Raw genomic sequence first — 24,907 nt, 5'->3', positions numbered from 1 at the left:
CTTCGCAGCATACTTCTGAGAATCTCCCTCCCACCAAGGAGGATTCTACCACTTGGTTCTTGTCAGGGTGTGTTTAACTATTGAGAACTGATTACTCATGCTTCTGTAGGTTTAAGCATTGGTCCTGTCACAGAGTGACACTGTCCAACTTTTAAAGGGGTGTGGTGAGTCAGCACATTGACATTCATACTCTTAGCCATGATGAGTTGAAACTAAACAAGTTGTTGTTCAATACCCCATCATCAGACAAGCATGTGGGAGGATCAGCAGGCAGAACAAGGCGGATCCCTAAACATTCCCCCTGTTCCCCCCATTTATTGCTCCCACACTCTTAACGCAAACCACATGTAATTTTGAGCGGCTACATACTGGTGGAATATCTGATCTACAGCTGCTTGTTCTGGGGTGAGATTGTTTGAACACGATAAGGACTGAAGGAGAACAGATTTGGGCTGTACTAACATGGCATCTCTGAAAGCTGTCCTTTTCCTGGGAGTTTGTCTTTCTGCTTGGATCGTCATAACTGCAGGTAAAACTACATGACAGATAGATAGAGGGATGGAAAGATAGATAAGATAGATAGATCATGTTGATTTTCTGATTATGTTATATCTTTTCAGGCAGAGGTAGGCCTGTGTCAGGTGATACACAACTATACTGTGAGGTTTGCTTTCATTTATCCAGATTATGAAACACTTACATGTGAGATATCTGCCTTCACCTAAAATACAAGTAGAAGTGAATGGAATGTCATCAGACCTCATGACTAATCCCACAGCAGAGCCCCATTCATAGAGAATGGACTATTGATCATAGAAGATGCCAAATGTCTTTCATTTTCATGTTTGGTGTTATATGTATACATTGTTGCTATTTTAATGAAAACTGTAGCTCAAACTACCATGTTAAATGTAGATTTGTGTTGGAAATGTGAATAATGCTCAAAGTATAGGCTATACATTTGTAAAGTTTTTAAAGTGGGGATCTTAATGAAGTTGATTGCAACACATTTTAGACCAATCACCTTGGGTAGTTGCCAATGCATCATTTCAACATTTTATATGGACAATTTGACTTGAGTGTTTCACAGATGGCAGGCAAATTCAAGACTGTTACTTTATTGTAAGAGCCTCACTCTTTTGGCAGCTCAGCTTTACATTTGGTGTTTATGAGGAAGAAGAGGGTGGGAAGTGGGTGTCAAAGTTATTCTCCAACTGATGTACCAAGTTTGTTGACATTACACTCACTCAATGAAAAAAGTAAACCAGGAAGAAATATTGTCACATCGCGGAAGAGTTGAAATTTATATGCAATATTTCATTCACAGAGCAGCACTTTGGGCCTAAAGTCGAGAACGTTCACTGGTTGTCTCTGGACTTTAAAACCATCCTGAAATGGACTGTTAAAAAATCTAACCACACATACCAGTACAATGTCCGGTTCTCTGAGTAAGTACAAACATACACACACACACACACACACACACACACACACACACACACACACACACACACACACACACACACACACACACACACACACACACACACACACACACACACAAAGACCATATTTTTGACATTCCAGACCTGTCAAATGCTGGGGGGTAAAGGTAAAGGGTAATAGTTTACTTAAGAACTTCTTCATACATTTGAGAAAACTGAATATGAACCATGAAGTCTATCTTTATTGAAAGATAGCTCTGATGGCTCATGGATATTGAAGTATTTAAACTGTTAAATGTAGTTCTGTTAAGTTTGTGTTTGCAAAATTTGATGTCTGATGTCAAATAAAAACAGCCGAGCATGGACCAAACTGGCTGTTTGCTAAAGAAATGGCAATGGCAGTCCGTGGTCATTAAATATCATTATAAAACAGCATTTTAAAATGAAATGTTTTAGCTCTGTATCAGAAAATGTTTACCACTTTTTTACTCTTGATTTTCAATGTTTATGGACATTGGAAAAACAATTAATGATCTGTTTTCTTGCTGTCCGACTTCAGCACCCTGACCATGAATGTTTTAAGACATAAAATGACCAGAAAAAAGAAATGCCAACATACTTTTTTTTTTTTCATTTTCTGAGACAACTACTTGGTTCTCTCTACTTCTTTAAAATTGCATTACCATTGCAAGAACACACACAGAAAAGCTGGAAAATTTATATTATAATTATTTAATAATAACTGTTTAAAATTACAGATTGAATACTGCGCAGTGTTCTTTTTTGGATTTACCAATGATAAGTTATCCATAGTGTGTAGCTCATGAACATTTAGCTTTTAGACAGAGAGGGTGGCAAACTCTTTTCTGTTCTTCATTGTTTGGTTACAGTGTCAATCAATCAAATCAATCAAATTTTATTTGTGTAGCCCATATTCACAAATCACAATTTGTCCCATAGGGCTTTAACAAGATTTGACATCCCAATGTAACTTTTGATCTTAAAATGTAATTCCCCGTACAGGGACTGATCCACTCGGGCAGTAGACATGGATATCTCTTTAAGACATGTCACCCCATGGTATATTTACAGGTTTAAAAGGCCTAGGTTTACATTATTTTACTGATTAACATTGATTGCACTTGGTTCAGAGTGGCCTCGTTCTGGAGAAATAGTTTCTTCACTCAGAGGTTACTAATAAAACTTTATTAAGTTTAGGTTCATGTTATGGCTGACCTCCTAAGACCTCAATTTAAAAAGGGAGTATGACAATGGGAATTCCAGTTCGAGGTTTATTTTTCCAAGCCATGATTTCTGCAGTACAAACAATCATAGTGCAAAATTAATAATGAACAAACACCAGTCACCTAAACTAAATTAAATATTTGAATAAAATGAAGACTAATAAGTAACTCAAACAGCACATTGATAAAAGGACATTAATGATATTGCAGATAAATAAAGATAAACATAACATTCTTACATTCTATTGATGCATGGCAGGGAGCTTCGATGGCAGTGAGTCACAGGGTGTGTGGAGACCTCATATAGATTGCTGAAATTTCCCAGCTTATTTCAAAACTGAAGGTGATATCTCAGATTGCACATCTTGAAAATGAATTTTCTGGAGGACTTATTGAGAAATCAGTGTTATTTGCTTGTTTACATGCTGCTGTCTCTCAACATAGAGGAAGAAAAAGACTGTTGTGGTAATCTTTTAAGATGTCAGTCATTTCCGCCCTGCACATGTCAATAGTTATACAGGCGTAGGAGTCGCTGGGATGAACAAGACAGGCACTTTTCTCTCTTGTTGCACAACTCTGTGAACGTTTATTAACAAAACTTTTACTACATCAGAACACCCCTCTACTGTTTCTCTGGTAAGTGCTCAGCTTGGTAAAGTAGCAGATAAGAATGCCAACCACATAATAGTGTAAACAACAAAACACTAAAACTACACATCTCACGCAAGACACCTGATTTCAAAACAGTGCAGCTTGACAATCACCCATTCTGTAGCCAGTCCCCAATCAGAGATCCCAGGTTTGATTCTCAATTTGACATGGTCACACCCATAATGGGCAACATCAGATTCTTGAGACACAATGCTGTTTCGGGATTAGAAAGAGATAGGGCTTCCACTTATAAATCAATGTCTATTTTTAGATTTAACAATTCAAGCACTGGTTAACTTGCTTGGCGCCACTGGCAGCTATGTGTCTAACTGTGCCCTGTTGCTTTAGAGCAGTGGTCGCCAACCCGTCGATCGCGATCTAGGGTCGATCTCGCAGTCTTCACTGTCGATCTCGAACTCTCTGAACTCGCTGTCTGTGTCGCGCCGCAGTTCAGCTGTGTGTCGGTTGTTCACACGGCAGAGTGTCCGCTGCTGGCGGCCGAGCTGCGGGTTTATCTACTGCATTGCCTTCAAAACAAGTCGATTCATGTACGAAACTAAACACCAGGACTCTACGGTATGAAGACACGCATCTTCCGATCTGTTGATAACAATCAAAGCCCGTTAGAACAAATGTATGGATTCAGAAAGTGAAACGCTGGAGTGCTTTTACTTTGAAACGGGTTCGGAAAGTGTTGTAAATACAATTGTATCATAGACAGATAAACATTTTGGTTGGTTCACAGAAGAATAAACAGAGAAAATTATCTTTCACATGAGTTTAATGTTTATCTGTTGAAATTATGTCACAAACGTGCATTTTAAAATGTTAAAACCACTTTCTGTATGCGTTTCAAAATAAAAACTCCAGCGTTTCTGTTGACGGAATCCATTCTTTTGTTTAAAAAGGAGATTTTATTGTGAAATATTTACAGGAGCAGAAGATGCACATCTTCATACTGTATAGTACTGGTATTCATTTGAGTACAAGGGACTTCTTTCATACAAGGAAATAGTCATATTTACGGCCATATTCATGACATTAATGTGAATATTGTGCATTGAATAGATAAAGTTAAACAACTGCCTTTCTTTGTGTATATTTATGCTCGTACATTCAGCCTTTACAGAAATTGCAAAAATTTTTAAATATGACCCTCCTAAGTGGGTTTCTTGGAAGATATCAGGGTGGTAGATCTCAGCTTACGTTTGGAATTAAAAAGTGATCTTGGGCTCGAAAAGGTTGGTGACCACTGTGTGATGGAAATTCATCTTGAGATTTGATATAATGAAATTCTCAGACTGGAGTTGCCTTTGAGTCTTTATAATAGTAAGCTCTGCAGAGGTTACACAACAAGCACGGGTGCTCAAAATGGAACTGGCCGCAAGTTCACAAAAGCCAGAACTTATACAAAGAGGCGTTTCATAAAACATAATATGAAAAAAGACATGAAAGACATGAGATCATCATCTGTGTCTGTCCGTCCGCTGTAGCAGTTGGAAGAAAAACATCACCAAATAAGGGCATGCACCCTGTTGATCAAGGTCATAGCAGTGAGACACCGCCAAGTAAGGGTTCCATCCTGTCAGGTAGACAGTATCACAGCAGTGAGACACCTGGTCAGGGGGATTTCCAATACCTTAGACACTGGTCAGTTGAATTTTCCACTACACTTCCCCCTTTGATCATCAATAAAAATATGATCACTAACGAAAAATAATCAAGAAACATCATAATCAACATCATAATCATAGAAGAATATCGACGAGTCTTCAACCCTCGCACTTTGCGTACGTACAGGGTCACATCCACCATGGAGAGGTTCTAGAACATCGATGCATGGCAGGGAGGTGCAATAGGTAGTCGCTGCTGTTTTTGTCTAGTGAAATCACTGAGAAACACATAAGCAAGCTGGGGGGAGAAAATAACATTAAAAAACCTAAAATTGAGTATCGTCATCAGAACCATCTGTGCTGTCAGTGTCCAGGTAGGGAGGGATGAGGAATAAGTTACGGATCAAGGGGACCTGAATCACTTCTCTTGTGTCTAGTCAAATTTGCATGTGCTGGATGGTTCTGAGAGGACACCGTAGGAAAAGACAGTTCGTTAGATCATCAGAGACTTTTATAGGAGTGCATCTAGACAGGATAATGTGCAAAACAATAATAGAGGAGATCAGGAGTAACACGTATAGCGAGCCTCTCAGGCCACACAACCCTGGATGTCGAAATGGATGCCATGGCCGTGGCCTGTCCATGGTCTCAGTTGTCAGGCAGATTTCTTCTGTGTTGTGGCAGAACGCTCGTGTGGTTAATCATACAACACTCTCGGTGCTTCTCAACCTGTGGAAGTATCAGTGTGTATGCTTTCAGTTGAAGGCGTCAGCTGGTCAGATGGAGCTGGTAATCGTTTGCAGTGGCTGGCGTGGATCCAGGTGGCTCTTTCAGCAACTGCTGTGTGGGTTGTGAGCAGTACCTGGTAGGGCCCTTGCCACCTGTTTCCTGATGTCTGAAAGAGAAGAAGTCAGGTTAGAGCAATAGGACAACATATCATGATCACACAAGTCTGTGGATGGAAGCGGAGAAGACGGAGGATCCACACCAATGTGGGGTTCGTTTTCTCATCCTCATGTACATCAGCACCAGAGGCAGGACTTGTGCCTTCACAGCACTTTGCAAGTTTAGTTTTGAGTGTGCCATTCTCTCGTTCCACAGCTCCACCACTGGCTGGATGATGTGCACAGTGTGTTCGCACATCCATAGTTAGATGAGAACGGAGTTGTTTGACAGCTTCGTTTACGAAGTGTCTGCCGTTGTCACTGGAAATTCTGCTAGGAATTCCCCATCGTGGAATAATGTCTCTTAACAATGCAAAATGGCAGACAGAAGATTTGTGATGAGACCGTGGTGTGCTATCTTTTTACCAGAAGATGTGAGGAAGTTTCTGTGTTGCCAAAGGGTGCCAAAATCATGAGTTACACCGAACGCATATCTGGAGTCAGTGTAGACTGTGAGTGTTTTACCAGTAGCCAATTTGCATGCTTCCGTGAGTGTGATGAACTCTGCTGCCTGTGCTGAGAGGTGATGAGAAAGAGAACTCGAGAGGAGAACTTCGTTATCTGAACAAACAGAAAAACCAACACAGTTAGTACCAGAGACAGGGTCACGTGAGGTGGACCCATCGACATACAGAATCAAGTCAGAGTTAGAAAGAGGTTCGTCAGAGAGGTCAGGTCAACACAGGGGAACACTGGACTTGAAGTTCAGCCACACAGTTGTGTTCTTCCCCATCATCCGGAAGCGGAAGAAGCGTGGCTGGGTTCAAAGTTGAACAGCGTTTCACTGTGATGTTGGGCATGTCAAGAAGAACAGTGTGATACCTCAACCAGCGAGCAGCAGAGAGATTTGGGGTCTTCTGTTCTGTAAGAATGAGAGACACAGCATGAGGAACAAGGAGTGTCAAGTCAGAGTAACCTACTATGTCTCATGAGGCAAGGACGGCTTTTTTCACAGGCGGCCACTGCACGAAAACAACGTGGAAGGCCAGCTGCCACCGGATCAAGTTCGGCGGAGAAGTAGGCGACAGGGTGATATTTGTCACCATGACACTGAAGGAAGACGGACGTCATGCAGCGGTCTCTCTCATCCACAGCCTGAACAAAAGGTTTGTCAGGGTTAGGGAGAGCAAGAGTGGGAGATTGCTGCAGCGTCTTCTTCAGTGTGACAAATGCCTCGTCTGCCTCTGGAGTCCAAACCACACGTTCGTGAGGAGTGAGTGATTTGCCATGGTACAGAGCACCTAAAGGGGCTTCAAGAAGAGCAAAGTCAGGAATGAACGTTCTACGATGAATGACATGAGTTGTTTCTTCGTCAAGGGTTTAGGCATGTTAACAATAGCTTCTACTCTCTTATCAGACAGGGATTTGCCATCTTTGGTGACGACATGACCCAGAAACGTGACAGTTTGTTGTACAAACTGTAGTTTGCTGAGGCTGACTTTATGGCCCTCACGAGCCGGATGTCTCAGCAAAGCGATCGTATCTGTTTCACATTGCTCCTGTGTGGGACTGGCAACTAGTAGATCATCAACATACTGCAAGAGAACTGAACCCGGAGTGAGGATGAGGGATTCAAGACTGTTCCTGAGAGCCTGATTGTATAATGATGAGATTCACATCAGCTTGACATAGGCGTGTGAACGTGTAGGCCTTGTTTTCAAAATTAAAAGCTAACCAGTACTGGCTGTCCCTGTGGACAGGAACACTAACAAAAAAGCATTGGATAAGTCTACAACCGAAAACCACGCTGCATTAGGCGGAATTTGGGAAAGCAGCGTGTATGGGTCGGGAACAATATGTGATCGAGCAATTACAGCATCATTCACAGCCTTCAGATCCTGCACAAACCGCCACTCAGTAGGTTGACCTTTGTCTCTGATCTTCTTAACTGGGAACAGTGGAGTGCGGACCGATGAATCAGGGCAGGGAAGTCTACACACCTGCAAAAGGATTCCAAAACAGGACCTATCCCCCACTGCTTTCTGTCTGAGTGGATATTGTTGTTTACATGGCCTATAATCAGATTTTGGAGTGATTTTGCCCACATTATATTTGTCCTTTGCCCACAGTGTTTCAGGCAGATCTGAAAGTAAAGGAGAAAACATCAGAGGGGCTGGACAACATTGCATAAGAATGAAGGTGATTTTCAGTCACAACAAATGAGCGTGTGGCTGGAGAACAGAAGGTTGGAGACATTTTTAGATCAAATGCACTCAGACTGGGTGAATACATTACGTCAGGCGTGGTTGTGGGTTGCCAATCAACGGCAGCCTGGCATGATCTGACAAATGGGCCTAAGTCTTGCCACTGGTCATCATGGGACTTGGAGAGCGAGATGTGAGGGCTGGAATTCGAGACGCGAAACAGTGCCATCTGTTGGTCAGTGAGTGAGACGGAAGCTGCACTTCTGGAACCAGACCAAAAAATATTGGACACTTTCAGAGAATCAACAATGTGATCTGCTGTGTCTGTCACATGTGAAGTGCAGTGCAATGAATCAGTGTGCATAACATCTGAAAAAGGAGTGATAAGAGAGTGTGACTTGGAGAGCAGATCAGTGGAGGCATTTATAGGAAGTTGCCACTGATATACAAACAGCTGCTCATGTGTGGTCTGTGACATTGTGAAGGGGGGTGAAGAAGAATTGTGCGTAACCGTCACTCCATTAGGGGAGGATACTAAATTGAGGCCTAACACCATCATCAAATCTCTTTCTAATAGATTAATTGGGCAACGGGGAGACAACAGAAAATCATGTTCAAACCTTATGGGATGTTTGTCAAACTGAGCGGCGCATTTGAGAGGTTTTGTGAAATTTTCTTTTACATTGGCACCGCTGGCACCTTGAGAGAATATAAAGCGACCACTCATCGATCCTGGGCTCGAAAAGGTTGGTGACCACTGCTTTAGAGGGAAAATATTATTCTCCAGTTCAACTATCTGGCCCCCAAATTATCTCATGGGAGGGGGCCAGAAGCATCAGGCATACTAATTCTTGTTCATGGGATGTAGGTGGTTCAAAATACTTACTCCTCACAACAGAAGATGGCATGGAGGTGCCTTTGCATTTCACACTACTGGAGCTGCAATTCTAGAACGATGGGCTGATATGGGTTCAGGGACAGGAGGAGGGCAGCCTTTTCCCAAATGACACACGACAACAGGCCTCTCTTTGTCTTGTTAAAAGACAAAAGCACAGGCAAAGGCATTGTCACACCATGGCCCATGCAGGAAGGTCCCTCCCAGTTTGCAATAGTGACATCATCAAGAAGTGTCCCTGTAGAAACAGTGGCTAACCTTTGCTTTAAGGTGAATTTTTTGATTGAGAAACACCAGGGAGAGTGCATGGTCAGCCAAAGTATCCAGGTATACACCCTACCATCCAGCAACATCAAGTGAAGAGGGACACCCCACCATACCTGCTTTGGGTCAGGTTTAGATAAGTGTTGGAGATAAAAAGTCTAACACTGGGCCAGATACTAAGTCTAGACTTCTTTTCCAACATGTATACTCTGCTATTGCTGGAGTCTCTAAAGTTGATCAAACAAATTCACTGGAGATGGTCAGAGTTCCATGCAGAAGAGTTTATTCTTTCACAAGATGTAAACCCGAGCTGGCTCCGGAACCCAACTGTAAACCTTTGCTTATATTTGCCATCCTAGTCTCTGCTGTTGTCCATTCAACCAATCAGGAGGTGGGTTTCTCCACCTCCTTTCTGGCTCAAAACTTCTGATTCATCCCAAACCTAATGGTGTCATACTTGTCCAAGTTGACTTTTGTCTCCCACTACATTTACGTCATGGGTCGATTCTAATGGTGTATAAAGTGGTGATTGTCAATCCAACTTTGATATCATTATAAATCTTTGGAGTCTTGGAAGGCCTCTGTTTCAGACCTTACTAAATTTCGGAAGCTCTGTTTGCGACTCCGTTAGATTTGGGCGACGTCTCACTGCATTTTTTAAAGATTATTACATTTCTTTCATGTTGAAATATATGTGCAACAAATGATAATGTCTATTAAGGACATGTACTTACTTACATTTCTTTATGCTGGATATAGTATATGCAACAAATTATACAGTCTTGTGAAGGCGTATATTTGCAACCAGAAATCTGTTCTGCATGGGCTTAACCTGTATGGTGGGTGTTTGGCATCACTTAGTGTAACACATAATCAACTGTAACATCAACTGTATGAGCGAATTTCCTTTCGAGGGTGACTCTCTCTGTGTCTGTTCTTAATTCAACATTTGTCAAAGGCTATACACAGTGTCAGATGCTTTTCATACACAGTATCAGATGCACACTCAGAATCAGATGTTTTTCAAAGGGTAAAAAAAATGAAATAAATCAAAATGTTAAAAACAAATTTGTTTTCAGGTTATTTTATTTTTTTGTTATGTAAAATACCAAATTTAATTTCTGCTCATCACTTGTGGCAATGAAAAATATTTAATGGTAAGAAAAATGTTTCAAATAGTGATTTAATAACAAGTATACAATGTTGTCATTTGACTATCAGGGACGGTGACCTCCATTGGAACGACTGTGAGGACTGCAGCGCAGTGTCAGATTTGGAATGTGATTTTTCCAATGAACTCAGGCCCTTTGACAGGTAGGAACCAGGAACATGTTGAGCCTTGTATAATATTTCTAATTATTTGTAGAGGACTTTTCATTATGTTTCTTTCTAATCAGCATTATAATTATGTCCTGTGACCTTACCCTTCTTTGTCTGACTTTTGATTTATTGTAACTTACGCTGCTGTCAGACATGCACTGAACTCGGAAGTGTATGTGTGAACGCAAATGTCCGAGTGAGAGCATCTGGAGTTCCTGTGGTCTTTCTCTGGCTGACCCCCAAATATAAAGTCTGCAGAGGAGCCGATGTGAGAACACAGGAGATCCTCAGGATTCACTGTGAGCAAGTGGGGGTTGATGACATTTTTTACACTACCAACACACGCAAAAATGAATATCCACGGAAAAATGTATACATTACCTCTGCCTGCTGCACCACCGCCTACCTGAATCCTCCAGAGGATTTGTTGCGGTTGTGAATGCGCCTGAGGGGAGAATCGCTCGCTGCATTGTTTATGTGTGAAAGGAAACCTAAAGAGAAAGTCTGGACCCAGAGGTCATGTCTGAAACTGGATATACAGTTACATACATTTTGATAAAGCTAATCAACTGTGAGTTTATGAATTATAAAACACGATATTACAGTATAACATACTCATATCAGGGTCATCCAATCCAGATAAGTGGATCAGTGGAAATGAGATACATGGTTTTAACTAAAGTGAACACCACTATGAACCTAGAAATCTGGATCATTAACAAGAATACCTATACTCTACATGAGGTCAAGCAAAAAAAAAATTTGATATTAAAGTATAAAGATACCGATTTAAAACATTTGATTACAAAATGTTTTAGGATTTTTTTACTATGTTCAAATCACTGATCATTTAGGTTATTGTTTCAAACAGATTAGAATCAATCAATCAATCAATCAATCAATCAATCAACCAATCAGACTTAATTTCGAAAGCACTTTTCATGTGAACACTGTAACGCATAGTAGTTTACAGAATTAAGGTAATTAGAATAACACCCACCCATCCACTCACCCTATCCATGCACAGATAAAAGCCAGTTGAAGTCTGGAAATTGGATGTAGTGTATAAGAGATGTTGTGTTAACATAAACCGTAAATTATTCCAACTCATTATATGCCTTGTCATGTTCTGTCAATCCCTTGGGTATAAAGGTTATATATATATATATATATATATGCACTAAGTATATACTGACTGCATATCAGTATATACTTAGTGCATATCAGATATCAGTAAAACATATTTATGATTGTATTCCTGTTGGGCAGGACTTACACTGCTGACATCCAAACCCTACCTGACACCACGGACTATGACCCAGAAGAGTTACCTCACACTCTTTCCCCACCCTTCAACCCCTATAAGGACAGTAGGTATTGCATGTACACACACACACACACACACACACACACACACACACACACACAATTTACACACAGCGACAACACAGTAATGTAGGTATAGTAGTATTGTATATTGCCATCAGTGACAATGGCAAAAAGAGAAGTAACAGATGAAGACAGTCAGAGGGTTCTCTCTACAGACAATGGGCACATATTAGTTGCATCTCATTTCACTTGTGAGAAGAATGCTTACAATTGAAATGAAAGTTTGTGTGACATCTAGATGTGTCAATTGATGACAAAATACTGAGACATTGCATTAAGTAATTTTCAGTTACAACTGCCAACATTCTAGAGACATTCTGAAATGTTTGACTCGCAGTGTACACGTCTTCTCTGTGGCCCAGAGAGAAAAAAACAAGCTCTGTGCAACATGCAAGAATCTGTATTCATCTCTGTAAAACCCGGAATTGATGATTCTTCATCTGAGGCTTTTATTCATTCTTTTGGATATTTATGAATACTGGAAATCTTAATGTAGAGAACACTTACATTATGTAGACTAGAATAAAATGGTTAGAATAAATTCCAGTAATAATGAATATGCCAAATATTTTCACAACACAAGCAAATATGGAAATGTCCCTCAATTTGCATAAATGAGAATGTAGTTTCCAATTGTACCAAACAAGTTCCAGTTCCAATATTTAATTAAAGCTGCAAACAGCATTAAAGGACCCTTGCACCTTTGTATGACCCATGCCAATGTTGTTAACACTGAGCAACACTATTCAGAACCTGTATCTATGATCTTTGGATTCTGTACTGAGGAGCAGACTGTTCTGTTGTGTTAGTGGATCATACATAGGTGTTGCACATCTCCAAATAGTAATGTGCTGTAAATGGAGAGAGCTGAAGGGCAGAAAGAAACCAAGATATACCTGAGCTGCAGAGAAGTAGCAATATCAGAAATAACTTTTTTCACTCTTCCACCGCTGGCCGATATTTACACACATCATTCCGTAAACACATGGCAAAAGAAGCATCGCTCTTACTTTAATTAGGAAAGGGTACAAAAACATGATATTAAACAGGCAAAACTAGAGCTTAAATTGATAAGATCCCTCTTTATTTCCATAGCTTTATACAACACACACAAATGATTATTTTTATGCTATATTCTCAAGGAAGCATCATCATGTTTTTTCATGGCCAAAATTTGAAGGAGACATAGTCAGCCTGTGCCATGCACTCTGATTAAGACTGAATATAGTCATTTAGCTGTCAATGTCATAAGAGTAAAGTGACAAAATCTGAAGTTAGTCAAAGGAATTCCCTAAGATATGAGGAGTGTATGAGTTGCAGAAATGTCGAAAAGTACCAAAACTTTATCTAACTTCTAACCCTAACCCTCAAAATCAATAGATTAAAAATGGTGTATTTCCTATTGGTTTAGGGGATAGCTCCAAGAGGCTTTTTTTGTTAATGTCTCACTTTAATATGCTTCATTCATTTCCAAAGGGCAAAGTTAAAACTGGGGGGCTATGGTTTTTAAAACTGTTGGAGAGAGAAATTGAGCCATTTTGCCACACTCGTACGGTAGAACTATAAAATATTCAAATATTCACCAAACTGTACATATGTGCAAAACATTGTGTGCTATCGAGCATGTTTATGCCCTTTGAAATGCATCTATTTAAGGGAACCTATCACCATGCTTGGGCCCAAATAATTCTTTACAAAACGATGGGTCCTCACACCAGTCAGTGTTCGGACCTTAATTCCAATATGTAAATAACATGAGAAGACTTCATCAGTATGTGAGTGGTAAGTTACTACTGCAGCTAGTTGGTGTGGAGGTAGCTTCAACAAACAGAATACTGTGATCATTTGTGAGCACACAACCACATACAAAGTGATCCAGACACTCTCAAAAAGTCTGAATATGCCTGACAGTAGTCTGATCATCACTGCTGATTTTCCCTCTCCTCAGGTAAAATCAGTGCTGTACAATTCACTGTGGAGCCTGTAGATGAGAGGAGAGTAACTGTCAACATCACAGATACTCTGACCAGTGTCCATGTGAATGGGAAGCAGCTCACCATCAGAGATATTTTCAAAAAAGACCTCAAGTATAAGATCAGCTACTACAAGTCTGGAAGCACAGGCAAGGTACAGTATTGCAGTTTTGAGATTATGGTCAGATACCACATATATATATATATATATATGTGAAGGTCGAATTGTCGCTTTGGTCTTTTGTTGGTTGGTCAATGAGGTGCAGTGGTGCTGGTAGGTGGATGGTGTTGTCTTTTGGCAGAGCCCACTGTTTGTACCTGTTTCTAATCTTTATGATAAACCTAGCTAACCAACTGCTGCTGAAATTACTTTCAGGAATGTAATTTAAATGAATTGATATGTATTGAACCATACATACTTTATACTTAGGTTTATTAAAAACTGCTGAAGGTCTTTGCAACTGAATGTTAACAAGATGTGATTGTGATATTTTCCATTCTTTCCTGATAGAGAGACATCAAATCTGACTTGAGTATGGCAGAGGTATCGAAGCTGGATGCAGGACAGAGTTACTGCTTCATGGTAGCAGCTTACATCTCCTCAAGAACCACCAATCAGGGAGCCTGGAGCCAACAGTTGTGTACGAAGGGATACATAGGTGTCCTGCAAGGTGCCCACACTCCGTATACACTACACACACTATACTACACGATACTAAACGAATACACCTCACAAATTATACCACAAAACACTATACTATACTATTGTTGTGCCTTTGGCCATCCATATGTTCACAAAAAATATGTCTATCAGAAAATATGTAATATTAATATTAAAATAATTATGTGGCAGTTGGCCATGCCACAGTGCTTTCACCACAGCAGCCAGAGACAAACCATTCGGGTTTCAGCATCATTTCATTAATACAAACAAAAACTCAAACTTAAAAGGTCCAGTGTGTAAGATTTAGGTGAAAGGGATCTATTGGCAGAAAATTAATATAAAATGATCCTAGTCGTGTTTTCACAAGTGTGTTTCATCTAAATTGTACAAATTGTTGTTTTCTTTACCCTAGAATGGGCCCTTTATTTTTAAATACTTTATATTTACATCAGGAAAGGCCAACATGTTTTTTACAGTAGTCCAGATTGGATAAACACCTTTTAAGTGTTTTTGACAACTGAAGGCTTCCACAGGTAAGGGGAATTCAGCTGCAACATGAAACTTCCACACCATATATCACTTAATTCTACACACTGAACCTTTAAAGTGCCAGCTATGTCAGCTGTCTCAGTCATTGTGTTCCTCTCCGTGACTCTTTGTGAGGCAGCTCTACTGCTGCCTTTTAAACCAGAGGATCAATCAGCTAACTGCTCTCACCTGCGCTGATTGATACTCTGGTCCAGGAGAAGGTGCTCTCCCTGCTACCTCCACATACCCCCATCATCAAATTAAGGCCAGGGAGCCATTCAGCCTGGCCTACTAGTGAGGCTCTCCGGGGGTCAAGCAGGTGGATGTCGTCGGGCGCAGCGTCTCGACGGAGGCCAGGCAGGTGGGCGATGCCGCATGGGTGCCCTGGCAACAGGAACTGATGGCTGATGCTGCACGGGCACCCTGGCAACAGGGGCTGCAGGGGTTGCACTTGGCGGCCTCTCCGCCAACAAAGGACCCCGAGCAGGGGCTGCAGGCATAAGCCTGTCCGCCGACGAGGCAACAGGTGCAGGGGCTGCGGGGGTTGCACTAGGCGGCCTCTCCGCCGACAAAGGACCCCGAGCAGGGGCTGCAGGGGCTGCAGGCGTCGGCTGGAGAAGAAGACCCATGTGTCCCGAAATTCCACTGTGTGTTGTTGTATATGTTTCAGTTTTATTTAGAAGTGGTGGGTGGAAGTTGAGAGTGTGTATGAATGAGAGGAATTCCCCTTCCGTCCTTTCCCAGAGGCCAAAGATGTCGTCCTGGTACCTGAAGTAGATTATTGATTTAATTGTTAGTCTGCAAAAACTAGTTTGTTTCCAGTGTGCAAGATATATTATAACGTATGAAGGAGAGTATTTTCTGCCCATTACACAACTGCATAGCTGGAGATAGTAGTTATAACGATGATAGCGGTCATCTGGACTGTCCAAATTACTTTTTTTCACGCTATGTATTTTTTATTGTAGAGTGTTTCTGATTGAGGTTTGTGTTTCTAGTTGTAAAGAATGTGATACTGGTTGATAATAAGTCCTGTTGTTTAGTTGTCTGTTAGCTTCTAATATGTATTTATTTCGATCTGGCCCCCTTATCTGCTGGTTGATGAATATGCGTGGGTTGTTACCAAGTTTCTTAATAATAGTGTAACGGACTGGTAGTTCATGTTCTGGTTGACTGCTATGTGGTTGTTGTTTATGACTTATGTTCAGCTGAGTTACAATGTTTGTTAATGAAGTACTGAAATGTCCTGAGTGTCAGTGAACAGGTCAGGGTGGGGCACGTGACAGTTCTAGATCAATGGCTGTGGGGTTTGGTGAAATGGCAGGCTCTCATTGGCTGGGAGACAGGGTTTGTTGTTGGGTCAGGGATGAAGGAGGAAGTAGAGTGTGGAGAGACGAGTGTTACATGTGATGAGTGTCGAGTGAAATGACTGAGAATGGCTGCTAGGGCTGGCTTCAATCGGGGGCAGTCAGAGAGAAGAATGGTGGGCGACAGCTCGCGTGTGGAGCCGCACAGAGAAGCACTTCTGTGAAAACCCCCAGATACGTCAGGAAAGCTAACTGGGACATTGAGGGGCTGTTCCACCGTCACCTTCCACCCCACCAACCGCTGGCCTGCACCTACGACCAGCCCCTGCCACACAGCCCGAGGGAGAAGAGAGAGCTTTGGTGGTGAGGGGGGTCTGGCAGAACAACTGTGATGGACTAACCCCCAATGAACAGAGTCTGCTACTACAGCTCTTGCTGGAGTTCAAGGACTGATTTTCATTGTCAGAGAACGATGTTGGACGGACAGATCTCATCGAGCACAACATCAAAACTGGAGAGGCACAGCCCATTAGGATGAGTGTGTTGGAGAGGATGGCAGCAACAGGACAGAAACGGCACCCCCAGAAGTGCTGCTTCATGAGACGTGAAGTGACGTTCCTTAGTCACATGATTGGCGAGGGCGTTGTCGGCACCATGGAAGAGAAAATACAAGCAGTGAAGAACTGGCCCAACACCAGTTCTGTACAGGACCTAAAGAGCTTCCTCTGCCTGTCCTCCTACTACAGGAAGTTTGTGACAGGGTTCTCCTGCATAGCTGCGCCCTTGTTCTGTTCTGCTAAAAAAAGGGGAGGCCTTCTCATAAACAGAAAAGTGTCAGGCAGCATTCACTGCACTCCAGAAAGCCCTGCTGGAGGCATTGAACGTCGGCTCAGGTGCTGTGTTGGCCCAGGTGACACCTGGAGGAGAAAGAGTGATGGCGTACTACAACAGGACGTTCTGCAAAGCTGAACGTCGCTACTGTGTCACCAGGTGTGAACTGCTCGCTGTGGTCAGCACCATCTGGCACTTCAAATATTACCTTGGGGGCCTCCACTTCACTGATCACTCTGCTTTACAGTGGTTAATGTCCCTCAGGTAGCCTGAAGGCCAGCTGGCAGGCTGGATCGAGGAACTACAGGCATATGATTTCACAGTGGTACACAGACCAGGTACGCAGCATGGCAACGCAGATGCACTCTCCCGTCGGCCCTGTTACAGCGACGGCTAAGGGAGGAGCAGGAGTGTGAATGCTTACAGACTGAGGTGATATGTGCAGCTGTGGGACTTGGGGGGCCGTCTGCCGATCGGGGACTAATGGCTGTGGATATGGTGGAGTGGAAGAAAAATCAGGAGGAGGATGTCGATATCAGGCCAGTATGCATGTGGGTGGCAGCACGACACAAGCCCCAGTGGGAGGAAGTATCTGTGTTTTCTCGGGCCACAAAGGGACTATGGTCAGTGTTTGAAACCCTGCGCCTGTGTGATGGGGTGCTACAAAGGGGGTGGAAAGAAAAAGCTACAGGACAGACACAGTGGAAGGTGGTTGTACCAGGGCTCCCAGCGGTACATGGAGCTCTCCAGCGCCGCAGACAGGGATTCTACTGGGGCCAGCACAGGCGAGATGTGGAAGATTATTGTCGCCGCTGCGACAGCTGCACCGCATGTAAAGGCCCCACAGACAGATCTCATGCCTCCTGTTTCCAACAGGGGGTCCCATGGAGAGAGTCGGGTCGATGTTCTAGGGCCATTCTCCCGCATGGATAGGGGTAACCGCTACAGCCTGCCTGACCAGGAAGCGGAGACCATTGTAGATGCTTTGGTGGAAGGAATGTTCGGCCAGATCGGGACACCGATCTTTGAGTCCTGTGTGTTTGCAACCATGTGTGTTTGCCACCATGTGTGTTTGCAACCATGTGCGAAAAGCTGGGCTCCCATAAGACATGCACCACACCCCTCCACCCGCAGAGTGATGGCCTGGTCGAGAGGTTCAACCGCACACTGGCGCAACAGCTTGCCATAGTGACGGCTAAACACCAAAGAGACGGGGACACCCATGTTCCCCTCGTGCTGATGGCATACAGGTCTGCTGCCCAAGACTCCACATCCTGCTCCCCCGCCCTACTCATGCTAGGCAGGGAAATCCGGACTCCAGCTGAGATGATGATGAGCAAGCCTCCTGACAACCCTGTGGATCCTCCTGGGGCCGAATATGCCAGGAAACTACAGGACCGCCTGGAGTCTGCTCACAAGTTTGACAGGGGCCAGCTGCAGAGTGCAGGTGCAAGGCAGAAGAGGAACTATAACGTACATACCAGCGGACGGAATTTCGAAGCCGGGGAGTTGGTCTGGGTGTACAACCCGCAGAGGAAGAAAGGCAGGGGCCCAAAGCTGGACAGCAAATGGATGGGGCCCTGCAGGGTCCTGGAGAGGCTGAGTGAAATTGTGTACAGGGTCCAGCTGCCACTGAGAGGAAGGAAGGTTGCCTCCACCGAGATAGACTGGCTCCCTATCAGGGCACGGCGACCCCACTGCAATCGGATACTGGAACACAGGGTGCCAAGGACACTGTCCGATCTTCCCCCCAATAACCCCTGATGTGCCGTGTTCCTTATCAAGTCTCCCACAGTCGGGATCTTTCCCCCTTTTCCCTGTCCCTGCCACGGATTCCATGTCGGCTTTGCCTCCCTCTGTTGCAGGGCCGGCACAGCCTCAGAGAAACCTCCCTGCTTGAACAGGGAGTACAGGAGAGGACTGAGCACCCAGCCCTGGGGGGTGCTGGTGTTGAGAGTCATGGTGGAGGATGTGGTGCTGCCTATCCGCACAGCCAGGTGGGAGAGGGCAGTGTGTAGGGTTAGGGAGATGGCATCATGGAAGCCACCATTAATCCAGGGCTTCTGGTTCCGGAATGTTCGTACAGTAATCATCGGTACGATGTCATCGATGCATTTGCTGATGTAGCAGATGACTGTGTCCGTGTATGTGATAATGTTGTTGTCCTGAAACACACACCGTAGTGCTGAAGCAGTCCCATAGAGCTGAGTCTGATTGGTTGGACCACCGCTGAATGGTCCGAGTCTGTCACGTTTGAGTTTCTGTCTATAGGAATGCAGCAGCAGAACTGAGACCTGATCTGATTTGCCAAAGGGGGGCGATGGAGGCCTTATATGCATCACAGAAAGGAGTGTAAACAAGGTTGTGTTCTCACCACACGTAGGACAGCTGATGTGTTGATGGTATCTTGGCAGGACTTTCCTCAGCTTGGCGTTGTTGAAATCTACGGCCACAATAAATGCAGCCTCCGGCCGTAAGGTCTCTGTCCTGTCACCACATGCAGCTCGTCCAGGGCCTGGTTTGTGTCAGCATGTGGCGAAATATACAGAGCTGTTATGTCGACAGATGTAAACTCCCTCTGGAGATATTAAGGTTTGCATCTGATCATGAGGTGCTCCATGTCCGGAGAACAGCCTGAAGAAATAATCTCTGTGAAAACCATAATGTTACAGTTCTTAATGTCCCGTTGGAAAACCATCCTGCTCCAAAGTTCGTCCAGCTTATTATCTAAAGATCACCATCATCATCATCATCATCATCACACTCCTGTCTAGGATCTATCCAGTTGGCTGTTATCTTGTTACTGGCACGAGTAGACCTTAATCCTTCACAACTACCTGTAGGGCTATCACTCCCTGCCGCACAGTGCACGACATCTGGGGGTACCAGCTCGCCGTCGCCTTCAGCGCTGCACGAGGAAGGCGTCTCTGGATGCGTGGAGACCCACTTTGGGTGCCAGTGTGGCAGTTGACCATGCCACGGGGCTCTCACCACAGCAGCCAGAGACACAACTGTTGCTTTTCAGCATCTTTATTAACAGGAACACAGTGCAAACATAACCTCACCAAACTCAATTTAGGATGGCAGCACTTTCTGCTGGCTTCAAGCTTTTCAGCTCAGTCTTTGAGGAGTTTCTCCCGAGTGTCTTCCATGTGGGTGTCTGTCCGTGATTGTCTGTGTCTCTGAGTCTCTGAGAGTGTGCTATGAGGCAGCTCAGCCGCTGCCTTTTAAATGTGAGGATCAATCAGCTAACAGCTGTCACCTGTGCTGATTGATCCTCTGTGGTGCTCTCCCAGCCCCCTCACCTCCACATGTACAAACATTTTTTCTACTTGCATGCAAACATCCTGTGACACTGCAGGTTTTCTATACAAACTATTACATGGAAAGGTGTATATAATGTACATACTCAGCATTTTTTATCAAATTTTTAATTTTTATTCTATTGCCTTTAAAAAAACAAAAAAAAGTATTATCTCGTCTACCCTATACTGACCTGTCTGCTGCTGTAACAACTGAATTCCCCCGGTATGTGGCTCAATAAAGTTTCATCTCATCTTATTTTAAACACTGCTCTAAAATTGACTGTGCACCATGATATTTCTTAATACAGATGATCAGAATACCAGAACTCTATTAACTGTAGTTTTCAGACCAAATTGAAATGAACAGAAACAACTTAACTTTTTTTGTAAACAAAGTCTTTCATATCAGAAGGTGTCCCCCCCTGATAGTCCCTATATTCTCACCACAATTACGATTGTCTGGTTCTGTCCCTGTTTATTTTAAGAATGCAATTATTCAACCCCTTCTTCGATGAATGATGTGTTGAGTTCCGCTAATGCTGAAAAATCGTCATATTTAATGCTGTCAGATTTAAGTACTGCCCCAAAGTATCAATTTAAACTGCAAAAAACTTGATAGCAACCTCAGGCTGAATAAAAAAAACGTTATTAAGTGTTAATGCAGTATTCCAGTCATGTTTTCTCCAAATCAGAGGACTCTTCAAGATCAGCAAAATTTTATTAAACAGTAATTTTGAGATTATGATACATTTTCTCTCGTTTAGACTATTATAGCTAACTATACACTTGTTTGAGTCAGCAAAATTTACACAAGTTACAGTTTATCAAAATGCAGCCACCACTCTCCTTACCAAAACAAAAAGATACCGGTAAACTTCTGAATTTAATTTTAGGATCTGGAATCTAATATTACAAATATTATAAATATTACATTTAAATCTAAATTTTAAGTGTTAAACCCATAGACTGTATATAAAAAGGTTAAACCAGCCTTCGAACCACTAGATGGGGGTAGCGCCTTGTGATTTTAAGTTTGATGATGACCAAATGTTTGTCTGTGGCTTTTTCAGCCTGCTTTGGATAAAACCAGGAAAATAGTGATATTTATGGGCCACTGAGCTTGATGAATTTACTGCTTGTCAGACCATAGTCAGCTGTTAGGTTGGAAAAATGCAGCCGGAGTGTTTCTGTTTGCTGAACCTCACTACAATAATGGCCCCATAGAAAACATGGCTGTGCTGAGCCCGATGAACAAGGCTGCACCGGATGGAACATCCTCCGAGATCCTCCTCGGACAGACTGAGAGTGAATACAGTACAAAGGCTACGAACAGGACTATGACGGACAAATGTGCATTGAGAATGGAAATTTTAATTCAGAGATTTGTGAATGGATTTTGGTGTGATGCTGCTAAAGCCACAACAAACTGCTCCCGCCACCTAGTGGTATTAAGGCTGCAGCTCCTGAAAACACAGACAAATCTCCTCACATATTTTCAGATCGCTGCAAGCATTTGCGGATCTGCCACAGTAGAAAGGTAGCAAAAGTCTTGTGTAAAAAAACAAGGGCGCCCGAGCAGAAACTGAGTGAAGGATCTATGTGTTGGGTGTAGTCCAGGGTGGTGTCAGGGCCAGTGAGTGTTTAACAGTCTGATGTCAGTTGGATAAAAGCTGTTCCTCAGTCTGGACGTCCTGCATTTCACACTTTTGTACCTTCTACCAGAGGGCAGAGATGTGAACAGTCCGTGGTGGGAGTGGGTGGAGTCCTTTACAATGGAGCAGGCTCTTCTGTGGACTCTGCGGTGGTAGATGTCCTGCAGAGAGGGTAGTGATGTCCTTGTAATCCTCTCAGCGGTCTTTACCACGCTCTGAAGGCGCTAGCGGTCCATTGCAGTGGTGCTCCCATACCACACGGTGATGCAGCTGGTCAAGATGCTCTCAATGATGCAGCTGTAGAAGTTGCTGAGGATCTTTGGTGACATGTTGAATTTCCTCAGCCTCTTCAGGAAGTACAGCCGCTGTTGTGCTTTCTTGACCAGCTGGGTGGTGTTCGTTGTCCATGTGAGGTCATCAGTGATGTAGACGCCCAGGAATTTGAAGCTGCTCACTCTCTCCACCTCCTTTCTCATGTCCATGATCATTTCCTTGGTCTTGTCCGTGTTGAGGGTGAGATTGTTCTCTTTACACCATGTCACCAGACTTGCCACCTCACGTCCATATGCTGTTTCCACACCGCCAGTAATAAGTCCAGCCCGCCCAGGGATGTTGTCTGGGCAAGCTGCCTTGCGGGGGTTGATTCTCCTCAGGGCTTTGCGTACATCAGCTGTTGGTTGGGTTGTGTGGTCTGGGTGTGTGAGTGCCTCACCTGTGAGTTGCTGCTGGAGGTCTTAAAGTTGGCGTAGAATTGGTTGAGCTGTTCACTGATGGTAGAGTTGTTAATCCCTGTGGTGGTGCCCTTATACTCTGTGATGTGTTGCAGGCCATGCCACATCAGCCCAGCATCAGCAGTAGAGTAGAAGCCGTCCAGCTTCTCCTTGTACTGCTTTTTAGCATCTTTGATGTTTTTTCTCAGTCTGTACTTTGCTGTTTTGTAAACCATCTCGTTCCCTGATCTAAATGCAAGACACCAAGCAAGCAGCATCTGACGTGACTGTTCATCCAGGGCTTCTGGTTTGGAAGCTTCCTGGCTTGTATGGTGGGCACAATGTTATCAACACAGGTGCTAATGTACCCAGTCACACATTCAGCGTACTCCTGTATGTTGATGGAGAATCCTCCAGTGTGGCTGCAGTTTAAACACATCCCAGTCTGTCTGTGAGAAACAGTATGTACATATTTGCAAATTCAACACGGAGGTTAAATACGTATTTGAAGATTTTTTTTTACACATTTTCAAATCTGTTTACACACACACACACATTCTTAAAACAGATCCATGTACATATTCACAAATCTGATTACACACAGTCGGATTGAGACTCATATTTGTCGATAGTTTTGCAGCAATAATGGTCGCATATGCTCAGACATTTTTCAGAGTTTCATGATCCTCCAAAATAATCTTTGTGAACAAATACTCTTTACTTGGTCTCACCCAAGCACCAGTTTAACAATAGGATATTCATTACCACAAGATGTCGCACTAGCACCAGCATCTCAGAACAAAAGTGATGTTGGTTAATGATGATGCATCTCCATGCACCACCTTATGGAAACTACTGTCAATGCTTTGTTGGCACTTTTTGCAGATCTATGCCGCCCTCTACTGTTCAAAACTGAATGTAATTAACCCCCTTCACTGTTTTTCAGTGAGATTACAGAATGGATTTGGATGTGGCATGGACAAACACTTGTTCAGTTATTTTACAAGAAAAAAAAAACAATAGATACTCAGCAAAAACTTATAACAATTTTACCTAATTTTATTTCTTTGTTTAATTTGTTTTTATTTACACATTCTTTATCTTCCATATTGGTTAGGGTTAGGGTTATTGGTTGAGTTAGCACAGGAACCTGCCCATGGAAGTTTTCCTCTGTGAAGACACTAGTGGTTAAAAACCATACTCTAAAGTGATGAACAATGAGCCACAATCCTCTGTCTAACTGTACCTTTCATTGATCCTGCAGAGCTGAGTATTGGAGCGTGGGTTGGTGCAGTCTTCATCCTCCTCACAGTCATCATCCTCATTTCTACAGTGACGGTACTCTGCTACAGACGTTACAAACAAAGATACGAAACCACGCAGACATCTCAGGCATCAACACCTGTTTAGTGTGTGTTTAGGTGTTTTTCCAACACAAGAAGCTGGTCCCCAATCAGTTCTGTCTCTTTCCATTTTGTAGGAGAACATTATTTAGATTCCAATGTATTGTAGTAACAATTTACGAATTTCTTTTTTTAGATTTACAGTCAAACTTAAGTTACATATTGCTCTGATGAAACAATAAGAATCCTTCTTTTCATGTAATAATAACCTTTAAGCATCACCTCTGTATTTCTGCCATTTGTCCCATGGTTTTGAGTGGCCTATCTGGACCCACAATTCCATCACAACTTCATCCCCCAAACTTAACCGATCTTCTTTTAACCCAGTCTGCCGCTCCAGCTAACATCACACTGTTTTCTCAAACATGCTTTTAGTTTTTTGTACCTTCTGCCAATGCATCTTTTCCATTAAGTTCCCTCACAGTTCTCTCTTAAGTAGGGTCTAGTGTCCAATTATAGTACATCAGCTCATAACTCATCTCCTCTACTAATTCAATTTCTGCAATACTTTAAGCCTTATGTGATTCAGAATCATTATTCTGTTATTTTTTTATTTCACAAGATAAAAGTTTGTTGATCAAAAAGATGTGAAACCAATAAAACACGTGAAATGTTTAAGTTGTCC

The 24,907-nt window shown here is 42.9% G+C and overlaps 1 protein-coding gene across 1 annotated transcript; it reads left to right on the top strand.

Moving 5' to 3' along the window:
- The first annotated feature begins 284 nt into the window (after positions 1-284).
- On the top strand, positions 285-24,897 carry LOC118117737 (tissue factor). Its single transcript, XM_035170245.2, has 7 exons — positions 285-529; positions 1,328-1,448; positions 10,422-10,514; positions 11,790-11,890; positions 13,858-14,036; positions 14,394-14,553; positions 24,144-24,897. The coding sequence occupies exons 1-7, from the start codon at positions 463-465 to the stop codon at positions 24,287-24,289; spliced, it is 867 nt and encodes a 288-aa protein (XP_035026136.1). The 5' UTR covers positions 285-462; the 3' UTR covers positions 24,290-24,897.
- The last annotated feature ends 10 nt before the right edge of the window (positions 24,898-24,907 follow it).

This window comes from Hippoglossus stenolepis, chromosome 11 (genome assembly GCF_022539355.2).
Source record: "Hippoglossus stenolepis isolate QCI-W04-F060 chromosome 11, HSTE1.2, whole genome shotgun sequence".
NCBI classification, from domain to species: domain Eukaryota; kingdom Metazoa; phylum Chordata; class Actinopteri; order Pleuronectiformes; family Pleuronectidae; genus Hippoglossus; species Hippoglossus stenolepis.
Note: the sequence above shows the minus strand (reverse complement) of the source record. Positions and strands in the feature narration are given on the sequence as shown.

Coding starts and splice junctions, on each gene's coding strand:
- LOC118117737 (XM_035170245.2), top strand. CDS start 463: ATGGCATCTCTGAAAGCTGTCCTTTTCCTGGGAGTTTGTCTTTCTGCT. Junction 530..1,327: donor TTGGATCGTCATAACTGCAG/GTAAAACTACAT, acceptor TTTCATTCACAG/AGCAGCACTTTGGGCCTAAA. Junction 10,515..11,789: donor GAACTCAGGCCCTTTGACAG/GTAGGAACCAGG, acceptor CCTGTTGGGCAG/GACTTACACTGCTGACATCC.